Below are 14196 nucleotides of genomic sequence, written 5' to 3'. Positions count from 1 at the left end.
GCTGCAGTCCATGGGGTCGCTAAGAGTCGGACACAACTCAGCGCCTTCACTTTCATGCACTGGAGGAGGAAATGGCAACCCACTCCAGTGTTCTTGCCTGGAGAATCCCAGGGACGGGGGAGCCTGGTGGGCTGCCGTCTATGGGGTTGCACAGAGTCGGACACAACTGAAGTGACTTAGCAGCAGCAGCAGAGAAGTTACAAGTTATACATTTGTATTAAAAACACCATTTTCTACCTAAGACCAATGGTATGCATTTAAGATGGCTGATGAAGGCTGCACTGAGAGGCTGTGGGAAGCGACTGAGTTGGAATAAAAATTGAAACTTAAGATTTTCACATGATCAACAACATTTTCAACTAAATGAGTTAACCACCACCCCGTTTCTTTCTTTTTAATGATGTGTAATAGCATGGCTTTATTTTGAAAGAGGAACAATTACTTTCTCTGAATCCCTACTATTTATTCTTATTTAAGCCTTAGTATATAATCAACGCACTTCTGACAGTAACAAGAAATAAAAACCATAACAATTCTCATTAACCTTTTATTTTTAACTTAATTTTACAGTAAAGAAACAGAAAAGTATTATCATTAAAAAAATACCATAGCTGTCAATCTTAAATGAGATTCTTGTTAAACAAAGCAGTAACACTATGTCATGTAATTACATCTTTACTTGTATATACAAGAACAGTGTGCAAAGTGCTTTTCAAACTATAAAATAAGACTTTGGAATAGGATACAATTGGTTATCCCTAGGAGCTAGTTACCTCCAACTGCTTGTCACGAATCACAACTGCTTACATTCTTACTCTGCATCTTATTTCCTTATATACTAAGAGGAAAGCCACCATTTTCTGATACCAGATAGAGGGCTAATTTTTTAGAATAATTCCAGATCCACAGGTTTAAATTTTATTGTTACATATAATTCAGTTACTGGCTTCATTTTTTTCCCCTAAATAAATAGAGGACAGCTTTTTAAAAGCAAATAATCAGTAGATCCATTTAGACAGACACATTTTAATCAAGATGGGATTAAAAATTTTTAAAAAAACACCAAGTTACATGTAAGAAAAAAATCAAGGGAAAAAACAGTCTTCAGAAAAGCAAATCATATTCTTTTTCTTCAGGTAAACAAAGAACCACCCTCTATACTAGGACAGATTACTTTCTCTCTTATCAAAAACACTCTGAACACATGATGCTAAAGCCAACATCACACATACCAAGAATATTTAAAAATCATTTGATAGTAAGCCTTTGAATCAGAGAAATCTTGGAAGTATAAGTAAGGTACATCTACATGAGCAGGGAGTTTCAAAAGGTATACAGGAAGGACAATTCCCAAGAAAGCCTTCAAGAATCTAAGTTACAGTCTTCTTCTTAATCTATAGGTGGGGGGTTGGGGAGAGACACTTAAATTTACACTAGTTGGGTGTGTCTTATTCAAATAGAAGCTTATGGCCTGCTAGCTTGCAAATCCCTCCAACACCCCTTGACAAATAGGTACGTCTCCAATATTATACCCCGAAGAAAAACTGAGGCACTAAGAGGTTAAGAGTCCGGTCTGTGTGGTTTATACCAGTTGCAGAAAAGTGATTTTTCATGTGTTTCCTTTTGACCTTTGTAAAAACAGTATAAATAAGTTTTCATTTTATATTTCAAAGCACCCTATGAAGCAGAAACAAGATATTCTCAGTTAAAGGAAAATGATTACAAAGGAATCCATGTATATAACTGAATACAAATCTTATTAATGATCTGCAGACTCAGAACACACTGACAAACCTACTTTAAGCCCACTCTTCATCATTTCCATTAGCCGGTAAGGTCTATTCTGTGAATCATTTGTAAAAATGAAGCCTAGTACACAGGGCTCTGCTTTGTCATGATGCCTGAACACTGAAGTCAGAGCTGTGCATGCCCAAGTGGGATCTTGAGCAGCCCACAGAGTGGATGTGGAGAAGATTCTTCCAGTCTTTTTCTAGTAAACTGCATGGCGGTTCAGTGACTTAAAAAGACGGTTGATTTATTAGTTGAAATTCACTCCTGGTTTGCATACTTTCTCCTATTTAATTTAGAAAGTTAAAAATACCCAGTTATAAATCTGTTCTCATCATCACAACTATACCTGGGAAAAGCAGCTTATCATTCTCTATGGGAGATAATCAGGTAAACATGTTACCAAACAGTAATTAATAATTTAATGTCCTTCAAAGTCAAGGCTAGGGGAAATCTATGCTACTTATCACCTAGTTGAGATTGATTATTCAAGTATCAGCAATATTAGTCCTTAAAATGTTTATCATTTGTGTAGTGCAAAATATATATATATATATATGTACACAAACCAAACTACTGGACAACAAAAATGTAATCATCACAAACTAGGATTTTCGTGTAAGCTCCACAATTGGTATCATCCCGAGGTTATCCAGGGCCAGTAGATTTCTTCAACAAAATGTCATTTTCTTTAGTTCAATTTTCTTTGAAAAGAGGAAAATAAACAAGGTCTTATGAGTATAAACGCAACCTGAATATGAGACACATCCATACCAAACAATTTGCTGAATGGTAGGTAACATAATAATAATACTCAAATTCAAAATAAGACCATGAAATTACAAATGATTCTTATGCAGTTACTTCATGTCACTTACAGCGCAACAAGAAAGATCCACCTGCAAGTGATGACATTACCAAGTTACAGTTTCCAACAAACAATTTAAATGCACCTTCCCTGGGAGAGAGGTTCAAGAGGGAGGAGACATAGGTATACCTTTGGCTGATTCATGTTGATATTTGGCAGAAACCAACACAGTATTGGAAAGCAATTATACTTCAATTAAAAATAAATTTAATAAATAAATGTACACTCCTCTTATGGCTTCTAGAATCTCATCTAGTTGGCTATTCCACAGTTCAGACTTTTGCAAATTATTTCATAATTTTATCAAAATGGAAAAGTTCTGAAACAAAAAACTTACTAAAACAACAAAAGTTTGCTAGATGCACAACCTGAACTGTTCATTTAATCAACACATATTATGTATCTGATACTTCCTAGGCACTGTGCCAGTGACTGAGGATCACCCATCCATAAGGCAGGCTCTCAGCCCTCAAAAAGCTGTTTAATTGATGGGATGGGGTGGAAAGGACACGTGAACCAACAACTCAGATACGTATAATGTGACAGTTTTACTAATAGCAGGGTCAGTTACCAGGGAAGGATAAACTTGTGAGCACAAGACAACAATCACATGTGATCTGAATTCTGGGAAAGGACCCACAGCTGTAAAACTTGTAAACAGTCCTCAGCATTGCAGAGGCCAAAATGCCTGAAACTGTCATTACACATTGATTCCTCTCCTCTGTAGAAGGGCTTCCCTCATTCACATGGCAAAGAATCTGCCTACAATTCAGGAGACCCAGGTTCAATCCTAGGGTCGGGAAGATCCTCTGGAGAAGGAAATAACTACCCACTTCAGCAGTCTAGGCTGGAGATTCCAACGGACAGAGAAGCCTGGCAGGCTATAGTCCATGGGGTTGCAAGAGCCAGACATGACTTGGTGACTACACCACCACCTTTGTAGAAATAATCTTAGGCAATGCCTTGGCAAGGATGACCTTGTACATAACTAGACATTCTTTATCCTCTGAAGAAATCTTATGTACATCTGGGTGTGACATTTTAAATAATCAGATGGATTTTCACATAACAGGAGAAGATTACTCATGGCATGAAGGAAAAAAAACCCTGGAGGAACAGAATCATGGGTGGTTGTAAAGACTGCCTGAGTGAGGTGTTAGCAGAAATGCTGACAGGGAGGTGCCTGAACTCACGTGATGCAGATTGCCATACAAGGTCTTCTAAAGATTTACCAAAAAGCACATGACTTGATGTATGAAACCCCCAATCTTCAACTGTAATAGGGTAATAGACATAAGTCACTATTACTATCTTCAGAATTTGGGGATTTTTTTCAGGCACTTATAAACTTTCTCTCCTTTTATAAAAAATTAACTTGCATAATGGAGGGTATAGGGGGTAAGAGAAGTTACAGAAAATAACAGAAAAGAAAGCAGGAATAGCATCCTGCCTTCCCCCAGCCCACTGAACTCTGCTCTGTCAGGAATGCTGAGATGTTTCTGTGCCCCAGAAACCTAGGCGTGACTTTTGTAAAACACTTATTTATTTTTAATTAATTAAAAATATGCTTGCTTCAAAGTACAGGCTATCACAATTAAGCTAATATCACAATAAAGTGAGACAAGCAAATTTTCAGGTTTCCCAGTGCATAGTTTACACTCTACTGTAGTCTACTAAGTCTGCAATAGCATTATGTTTAAAAATACCTGTACATTCCTTCAATTAAAAATTGTGAAGTCAGTAAGTCATGTCTGACTGTGCAATCATACGGTCTGCAGCACACCAGGCCTCCCTGTCCTTCACTATCTCCTGGAGTTTCCTCAAACTCATGTCCATGGAGTCAGTGATGCTATCCAACCATCTCATCCTCTGTCATCCCCTTCTCCTCCTGCCCTCAGTCTTTACCGGCATCAGGGTCTATTCCAATGAGTCAGTTCTTCACATCAGGTGGCCAAAGTATTGGAGCTTCAGCATCAGTCCTTCCAGTGAATATTCAGGGTTGATTTCCTCTAGGATTGACTGATTTGATCTCTTTGCTGTCCAGGAACTCTCAAAGAGTCTTCTCCAGCACCACAATTCAAAAGCATCAATTCTTTGGCACTCAGCCTTTTTTATGGTCCAACTCTTAAATCCATACATGACTACTGGAGAAACCATAGCTCTGACTATTGGACCTTTGTTGGCAAAGTCATCTTTGCTTTTTAATATGCTGTCTAGGTTTGCCATAGACAAACCTTTTCTACCAAAAATGCTTTATTGCTAAAAAATGCTAACCATCATCTGAACCTTCAACAAGTCATAGGAATAACATCAAACATCACTAATCACAGATCACCATAACTGATTAAAAAAATAATGAAAAAGCCTGAGATATTTCAAGAATTACCAAATAAGACCAAGAGACATGAAGTGAACAGATACTGGGAAAATGGTGCTGATAGCCTTACAACAGGGGTGTCACAAAACTTCAGAGTTTACAAACTAGAATATGTGCAAAGTGCAAAAAAAAAAGGAGACAAGGTCTGCTTGTAACATTTTAAGACTAGTCTTGTGGACTTAAAATGTCTGTTTTCAGTGATTTCCCTGGCGATCCCGTGGTTAGGGCTCAGTACTTTCCCTGACGTGGCCTGGGTTTGATCCGTGGTCAGGGAACTAAGATCCCACAAGCCATGTGGTTTGGTCAAAAAAGAAAGGTCTGCTATCAGTACTTAAGACTTAAGTCATGGACAACTCTAATAGCAGAATGACCAGGTTAGGTATCTGAGGGAATATGGTACCACAGGAAGTACCATCTTAGGAGGCTGGCTGTTCGGGGCCTAATTTTGAACAGGGCTACAGATGTTACTCTTCATAGTATGCAGAAAGAATGTTTTTCAGATACCCTGCAGATTGATATAGGATCTCATTTACTTTTATCATTTTCTAATGTAAGCTATTATATATAGAATGGATAAACACCAAGGTGCTACTGTATAGCACAGAGAACTATTTTCAATATTCTATAACAAAACATAATGGAAAATAATATAAAATGTATATGTATATGTATAATTGAATTACTTTGCTATATAGCAGAATTAACACTAAATCAACTATAAAAAATGTACATTCTTCTATACTGGGGGGAAAAAAATCAAGCAGTGGACCTTAAGTATTACTTTCCATGTAAAAAAAATTTTTTTTAAAAGCTTAACACAAATAGATAAGCAGTTACTTTACATGTGTATAGGATTATCTCAGTGTATGCTTGCATCCAGATGCATATATGTATATACGTTAAATAAAATCAAAGCCTATCCATGTCACATGGTACTTCAGCTGCTCTACCAAGAGTGGGCATTTAACCATGTATTCAGCACATATTTACTGAAAGCCAGATACGTGCCAGACACTGTGCCAGAGCATGGCATACAGAATGGGCCCTCTCCTGGCCACACTTTTCCCATCCTAAGACGATTTTTAGATCTTTGTCTTCATCGCTAACACGGACCTGTCTCCTCCAAACCAAGCACACTGTTCTCTAATCTTCTTTCCTATGACACTAAAAACCTGATAAACACTGCCAGATTCAGTTCAGTTCAGTTCAGTTGCTTAGTCATGTCCGACTCTTTGCAACCCCATGGACTACAGCATGCCAGGCTTCCTTGTCCATCAACAACTCCCGGAGTTTACTCAAACTCATGTCCATTGAGTCGGTGATGCCATCTAGCCATCTCATCCTCTGTCGTCCCCTTCTCCTCCTGCCTTCAATCTTTCCCAGCATCAGGGTCTTTTCAAATGAGTCAGTTCTTCACATCAGGTAGCCAAAGTATTGGGAGTTTCAGCTTCAGCATCAGTCCTTCCAATAAGTATTCGGGACTGATTTCCTTTAGGATGGACTGCTTGGATCTCCTTGCAGTCCAAGGGACTCTCAGCACCACAGTTGAAAAGTATCAATTCTTCAGCACTCAGCTTTCTTTATAGTCCAACTCTCAAATCCATACATGACTACTGGAAAAACCATAGTTTTGACTAGATGGACCTTTGTTGGCAAAGTAATGTCTCTGCTTTTGAATATGCTAGGTTGGTCTAACTTTTCTTCTAAGGATCAAGTGTCTTAATTTCATGGCTGTAGTCACCATCTGCAGTGATTTTGGAGCCCCAAAATATAAAGTCTGCCACTGTTTCCCAATCTATTTGCCATGAAGTGATGGGACAGGATGCCATAATCTTCATTTTCTGAATGTTGAGTTTGAAGCCAACTTTTTCACTCTCTTTCACTTTCATCAAGAGGCTCTTTAGTTCTTCTTTGCTTTCTGCCATAAAGGTGGTATCATCTGCATATCTGAGGTTACTGATATTTCTCCTGGCAGTATTGATTCCTGCTTGTGCTTCATCCAGCCCAGCATTTTTCATGATGTACTCTGCATGTAAGTTAAACAAACAGGGTGACGATATACAGCCTTGACATACTCTTTTCCCGATTTGGAACCAGTCTGTTTTCCATGTCCAGTTCTAATTGTTGCTTCTTGACCTGTATACAGATTTCTCAGGAGGCAGGTCAGGTGGTCTGGTATCCCCATCTCTTTAAGAATTATCCAGTTTGTTGTGATCCATGCAATCAAAGGCTTTGGCATAGTCAATAAAGCAGAAGTAGATGTTTTTCTGGATCTCTCTTGTTTTTTCAGTGATCCAATGGATGTTGGCAATTTGATCTCTGGTTCTTCTGTCTTTTCTAAATCTTACTTGAACATCTGGAAGTTCACGGTTCATGTACTGTTGAAGCTTGGCTTGGAGAATTTTGAGCATTATTTTATTAGTGTGTGAGATGAATGCAATTGTGCAGTAGTTTGAACACTCTTTGGCATTGCCTTTTTTTAGGATTGGAATGAAAACTGCCAGATTAAAACATGCCTAAATCCCCTCAGACAGCATATTAAAAAGCAGAGACATTATTCTGTCAACAAAGGTCTGTCTAGTCAAGGCTATGGTTTTTCCAGTGGTCATGTATGGATGTGAGAGTTGGAAATGAAACTGAAAATGAAGATTATGGCATCGGGTCCCATCAGAAAGCTGAGCACTGAAGAATTGATACTTTTGAACTGTGGTGTTGGAGAAGACTCTTGACAGTCCCTTGGACTGCAAGGAGATCCAACCAGTCCATCCTAAAGGAGATCAGTCCTGGGTGTTCATTGGTAGGACTGATGTTGAAGCTGAAACTCCAATAATTTGGCCACCTGATGTGAAGAGCAGACTCACTGGAAAAGACCCCGATGCTGGGAAAGATTGAAGGCAGGAGAAGGGGACGACAGAGGATGAGATGGTTGGATGGCATCACCGACTCAACAGACATGGGTTTAGATGGACTCCGGGAGTTGGTGATAGACAGGGAGGCCTGGCGTGCTGCGGTTCCTGGGGTCGCAGAGTCGGACACGACTGAGCGACTGAACTGAACTGAACTGAAAGCCCCTCAAAGCCAAACCTTTATTTCTGATTCAAACATGGCTCCACCTCCAACCCCGGTTGGTTTGTTACATGTGTAACCAAACAATACATAAAAACACCATCTCATCAAAATGCAATTACACAGCACTAAATAATTTACAACTTGGAAGGACTAAACACCCAGGATACATTGAAAACTGGATACAGATTCAATAATAATAAAACAGAAAATTAAAAACAGAGCAAAGTTTTCCCATTCAGAGACATCTGTCAACAGATAGAAGGCATACTTAGGAGGACTGTTATATACTTTCACTAGTGAGGAACATTAAAAAATAATCATCATTTTAGAAAAACTGTAATTTTCAAAGACTAAGCAAAGTACAGTTTGTTTTTTCAGTTTTTAATAAAGTGACAAGCTGCTTCAACCTTAAGTGTGAAATAATACTGAAGTAATAAGCTTTATGTTTTTTTGTCCTGTGCCCAGTTTCTCTATTCTCCAGTCCCCAACTTTCAACAAAGGAAAACATGAAAAAGAATTCTTGAATGCACTACAAAATATATACACACTTTCCATTAGCACCACTGTTCCCAGCTGCTTAAATTCAGCATAACCACCTACTGAAAAACAGTTTGACTCTTTTTTCCTCCTGTTATCAGGGATGTTAGGATTTAAAACACTACATAGAAACCAACCATCACAGTAGAAACATCAATTGTGTGGGAAAAGAAAGGATTTAAACTACGGTCTATATCTTAACAGCTGAAATAACACATATACAGATGGCTTAGAAAGGGGTAAATGACACTGAGAAAGCAGCTTAGGCTTCTGAAATCCCACCTAAGTTTCTGTAAGTCAGCAACTATATTCCAAGAACACTAATGTATCAGAAAACTTACTGAGTTCATTTATAAAGATAAATCAAACTGTCATAACATAAGCAGAGAACAAAGAAGACTAAACTGAGGTCACGTGCGTTTTCAGTTTCTCTACTATGAAGTACTCTCACTAGAGCACTTAAGAGTAGTAAGCCAGTTACCCCTGTTATGTAAGAGAAGGGTAAATATTTGGTTTTTGCTTTTGTTATCATGTGCAGTAATTAGAAACGTCAGTTCTTTGATAGGGATACAACAGACATACAATTATTTAAATTTGTAGGTTTTTTTAAAAATGTGTTTCTACTGCACATGCATAAGAGAACACTTAAAATCTTACCACCAAACACCCCCTGTCTTTTCCCCATTGGTTCTGACCTAATGAGAAATGGTGACAAAACAACAAAAACATATCAATGAGGCCAAGAACGACCAACATTTGTCCCTCTGCCCATCCAGGGAAAATAATTCAGTTTATGTAGTGTCTCAAAAAATTGCTCTGAAGATTTTCTTGAACCCAATAGTTTTGGCCTCACATTACTCCTCATCTAGACAACCTCAGAGTACTTGCCAATGATTCTATTATTTTCCGTCTTATCTGAATTACTTCCTGGCATCCAATCTGGAATTCTGGTTCTCAAATTAGAATAAGCCCTACTTCTGGAGACAGTCCACCACCAGGGTGAACATTTTCTAAAGTGCCAGTGTCTATATTTCTAAGGTACAGAAAATGAATGCAGGCATTTTTCATCTGTTGTCCTTTAATATTAGCAAAGGGCCCAAAATAAACATCAGATGTTAAGAACATTATTTCTCCATAAAACTTATGCCTGTAATCAATCATTTTCTTGTTGCATGAATCAAAAGTGTGCAAATTCTTTAGATGCTCTCAAGTGAAAAAATTTTAATCTAACAAGTGTCTAGCAACCTACCAGATATCATTACCAAGGTAGTCGCAGTCTCAGATCAGTACAGGATGTTCAGTATGACAATCCATCTGTAAGATGGACCTATTTCCCTGACTACTGCTGAAAGCTCTGCCTGCTGTAGAAGAGTTTGCATACCACTTAGAATACATACTGTGTAGAATTATATACCAGTGTGTAAACTGGTAATATAAACAGGCTTCCCTGGTGGCTAAGACAGTGAAGAATCCACCTGCAATGCAGGAGACCCAGGCTCGATCCCTGGGGCACAGAGATCCCCTGGAGGAGGAAATGGCAACCCACTCCAGTATTCTTGCCTGGAGAGTTCAATAGACAGAGGAGTCTGGTGGGCTACAGTCAATGGGGACGCAAAGAGTTGAACATGACTGAGTGATTAATACTTTCACTTTTTTCACTTTACAATTATAAAACTATCATATTACCTTCTCCTTCTTTGGTAATATAAATGCACCAACCACTGAGCAATAAAAGGCCATATGATAGCGAAGGTTAATGCACCAGGAGACATCTCGAAGGGCCACCAAGATGGTCTCTGAGAAAATAAAATAAGCTGGTCACCAATCTGTTACATGTATAAACTTAAAAACACATCTAGTTCATAATTTTTAAAATATACAATAAAAGATTTCATTCCTCCTAGAGGGAGGGAGAAGGCAATGGCACCCCACTCCAGTACTCTTGCCTGTAAAATCCCACGGGCAGAGGAGCCTGGTAGGCTGCAGTCCATGGGGTCGCTAAGAGTCAAACACGACTGACTGACTTCACTTTCACTTTCCACTTTCATGAATTGGAGAAGGAAATGGCAACCCACTCCAGTGTTCTTGCCTGGAGAATCCCAGGGACAGGGGAGCCTGGTGGGCTGCTGTCTATGGGGTCGCACAGAGTCGGACACGACTGAAGCGACTTAGCAGCAGAGGGAGGGAGATAATTTTAGAGCATAATTCATGTAGACTCTCAGAAGTCCTTCAGACTGACAAGACAAACATAGATATATAATTTTTTAAATCTTCTACTTTGTATAGTAGTGTAGCCAATGATTCAGCCATACATATACATGCATCCATTCTCCCCCAAACTCCCCTCCCATCCAGACTGCTACATAACATTGAGCAGAGTTCCCTGTGCTATACAGTAGGTCCTTGTTGGTTACCCATTTTAAATATAGCAGTGTGTACATGTCCATCTCAAACTCTCCCTTCCCCCCACCCTTCCCCCACAGCGACCAGAAGTTTGTTCTCCAAGTCTATGATTCTCTTTCTGTTTTAAAACAAATATATTTTAAACCTCAAAGTTCAAAATGGTAAATATTATTTTGAAAACTTTAAGAATATCATATAATCTATATTTATTGTAACCTGTTTGAAACCCTGGTGCTTAGCTTTAAGAAAAGAATTTCTTACCGGTGAAGTGGGCTGATTACTGGTCTGTAATGCTGATGATTTTGCCTATAAATACAAACAAACAGTGATTTAGCTTTGACAGAAAGAAAAAATACAGTACTTTTTTCCTATTTCCTGTCTTTTAAAAGAAGCCTGAAATATTAGTTTATTGTCAATTTTTCTGCTAATTATGATTATCCTGAAACTCACAGTAACCAAATTAAAAGTCCCTAAAGTTGCCAGCCAAATAGTTATCTTTGGCATTTTATGTTTTATAGTAGTTCAAATATAAAATTATCAAAATAAAACCTTAAATTAATGAGCCATTACTTCTTTTACATTCTTTTTAAATTACCTACTCAACATTTCTTAATTCCTTAAATTCCACATAAACTACCAACTTACAAACATTCGAGGAGAACTGCAGCCCTGATCATTAAGAATGCAAAAATGTAAAGATCAAGTGAACAATATCCAAGTATTTGTTTTGGAAATTCATGATCAGCTATAGCAAACCACAGTGGAGGTCAAATTATAATTTTTCCTTTCTCTCTGCTTAGAAGTTTTCATCTTAAAAATAATTTACATTAAAGTATGGGGAAGTTAGTATATTAACCCTAGAGCATTTTAAAAAGAGGTCAAAATAGAGGACCATGCTTACTATAAAACGATGACACTTCAATGATGGACTCTAGGACATTAGCTACAGTCTCTGTTAGTGCCTAAAACTGTACTATTCAACAATTCTTATTCTCCTGTTCTTCTTCTTCCTACTTCCAACATGGTACTCCTAATTTTATAGACTGAAAATTTCCTATTACTTTAAGTGGTATTTGGCTTTTGGCACAGTCTTTTCTGAAATAATATTTTCAAAAGTAGATCCTTTTAAAAATCATTAATCTCCACTGATGTGTGTAAATCAGATTTCTTTTTTAATCTAACAGCAAATAATTACTGTGCCCCCTACTTGGAATGAGGCTGCATGCTTAAGCAGCAGTAAATAAAATAGTTCCTACAATCATGGTGTTTAATAGCCTAACAGGAACGAGATATTAAACACACAGTACCAAAAAAATCACACATTCAACATTGAAAAACCATTTTGTAAAACTGTTACTGTGTACCATTTTATGCTTCCAGAATCTCTTTCTTAGCAAAACCATTCAAATCAGTGTGTTTGAATATTTTTCTCAGTGTGTTTGAATACACCTCTTGATAAAACATCATCTGAGCCCTGTTCCCTAAAAATAGATTCTTACTTAGCTGCTAAAATAAGGTTTGGGTATCATTTGTGTGGTCCATTTAAATCAGATTAACGCAGATTGCAGCTGCACACTGTTTGACAGGATCAACAGCAGATAAGACAAGACAAATGCAGAAGCCCACCTGTGATGCCGCCAGCATCTCCAGTTTGTGGAGTCTCTGGAGGACGTTCTGCATGTCCTCCTGCAGGCGCATGAGCACAAGCGCGATCTGCTCGTTCAGGCTGCCCCTTGAGCCTCTGTCCGAACCCCAGCGTTCCCCATCACCTCCACTTCCCACTTGCCGACCCTTGCTTCCTTCACTCAAATGCTGCATCCTGTGCCCTATTTTAAGAGACCAAAATAAATTACTTTTTGGCTCAGTGGTAAAGAATCCACCTGCCAATGCAAGACACACAGATTTGATCCCTGGGTTGAGAGGATCCCCTGGAGCAGGAAATAGCAACCCACTCCTGTATTCTTGCCTGGGAAATTCCATGGACAGAGGGGCCTGGTGGGCTATAGTCCATGGGGTTGCAAAAGAGGGACATGACTTAGCACCTAAACAACAACAACAATCATATTTATAAAAGTAGAAATGGTGGGGTTTGGGTTTTGTTTTGTTTTTTTCATTTTTCCTGTTTCTTTGAGATCTAAATTTCCAAAGTGGAGTGGAAGCAATAATAAAGTACACAAAATAAACTACTAAAATCAAAGAAGTTGACATAGGTGGAAACTTCCATTTATACTTACTGTTTTTTTGCTAAGGTTTTATAATGTACCTAATAAATTAGTACACAACTCAATGTATATAATATATAAATAATATACATATTTGGCTACATTCTTAAGAATTATTTACTAATATAGTAACAAGATTGAAAAATATGAAAACTGTTTCTTTTAGAGTACTGAGAGCTACATCAAATAGCCATGTTTTCTTATTTGGTCATTGTAAGCCTCCCAAAGGTTTTTAACTGATTTTTCTTATAAATGCCATCATAGTTAGACATATGGAAATCTCACTACTATTAACACATGGTTATCTATCCATCCATTTTTTCCCAACACATATATTTACAGAATTGGCATTACCCCTTATACGTAATTTTGTGTACTACTTGTTAAAAGATATTATGAATATTTGTGTGTTCATAACAAATTTTATTTTAAATAATAAAATTTTATTCCAGTCCCAATAACACTGAAATGGCTACGTGAATTCATTTGTAAGACAAAGAAGTAATTTACTCAATTGTTCTCCACTTTTGGATAGTTAGGATGACTCCAAATTTTTACGATTACAAATAACATTGCAATGAATATTTTTGTATATAAATAAATTCTTGTCCAAATTTCTGTTGATTTCTTTAGGTCAGACAAATTCAAAGAAGAATTTCTGGATGAAAGGATAACAACTCTGTTGTGGTTTTTAATAAATGTTGCCAAGTTATTTTTCAGAAAGACTGAAACTTTTGTTTGTTTGGTTTTTTTTTCGGCTGAGCTGCGTTGGGAATCCTAGTTTCCCAATCAGGAATCAAACCCATGCCGCCTTACATGGGGAATGCAGAGTCCTAACCACTGAATTGCCAGGGAAGTCCAAAACAGTTTTATATTGCAGTGTGTAAAAGGTACTACTGTGTTACCTTACCCTTGCAGAAATGGGATATCAC

The 14196-nt window shown here is 37.8% G+C and overlaps 1 protein-coding gene across 4 annotated transcripts in view; it reads right to left on the bottom strand.

Annotated features, from left to right (window-relative positions):
• Nucleotides 1-533: 533 nt before the first annotated feature.
• ACBD5 (acyl-CoA binding domain containing 5) overlaps nucleotides 534-14196 on the bottom strand; it is a 31650-nt gene continuing 17987 nt past the window's right edge. For all 4 annotated transcript variants that reach the window (XM_086334761.1, XM_086334762.1, XM_086334760.1 and 1 more), the window contains 4 exons: nucleotides 12669-12868; nucleotides 11304-11348; nucleotides 10326-10435; nucleotides 534-2492 (listed from right to left, as the gene is read on the bottom strand). In XM_086334761.1, coding sequence (XP_086190887.1) covers nucleotides 2480-2492; nucleotides 10326-10435; nucleotides 11304-11348; nucleotides 12669-12868 — 368 coding nt within the window. In that variant the 3' untranslated portion in view covers nucleotides 534-2479. The remainder of the gene's footprint in view (nucleotides 2493-10325; nucleotides 10436-11303; nucleotides 11349-12668; nucleotides 12869-14196) is intronic.

This window comes from Bos grunniens, chromosome 13, assembly GCF_055505025.1.
Source record: "Bos grunniens cultivar Pamir isolate PY7600 chromosome 13, Bosgru_T2T1.0, whole genome shotgun sequence".
In the NCBI taxonomy this organism is placed as follows: Eukaryota; Metazoa; Chordata; class Mammalia; order Artiodactyla; family Bovidae; genus Bos; species Bos grunniens.
Note: the sequence above shows the minus strand (reverse complement) of the source record. Positions and strands in the feature narration are given on the sequence as shown.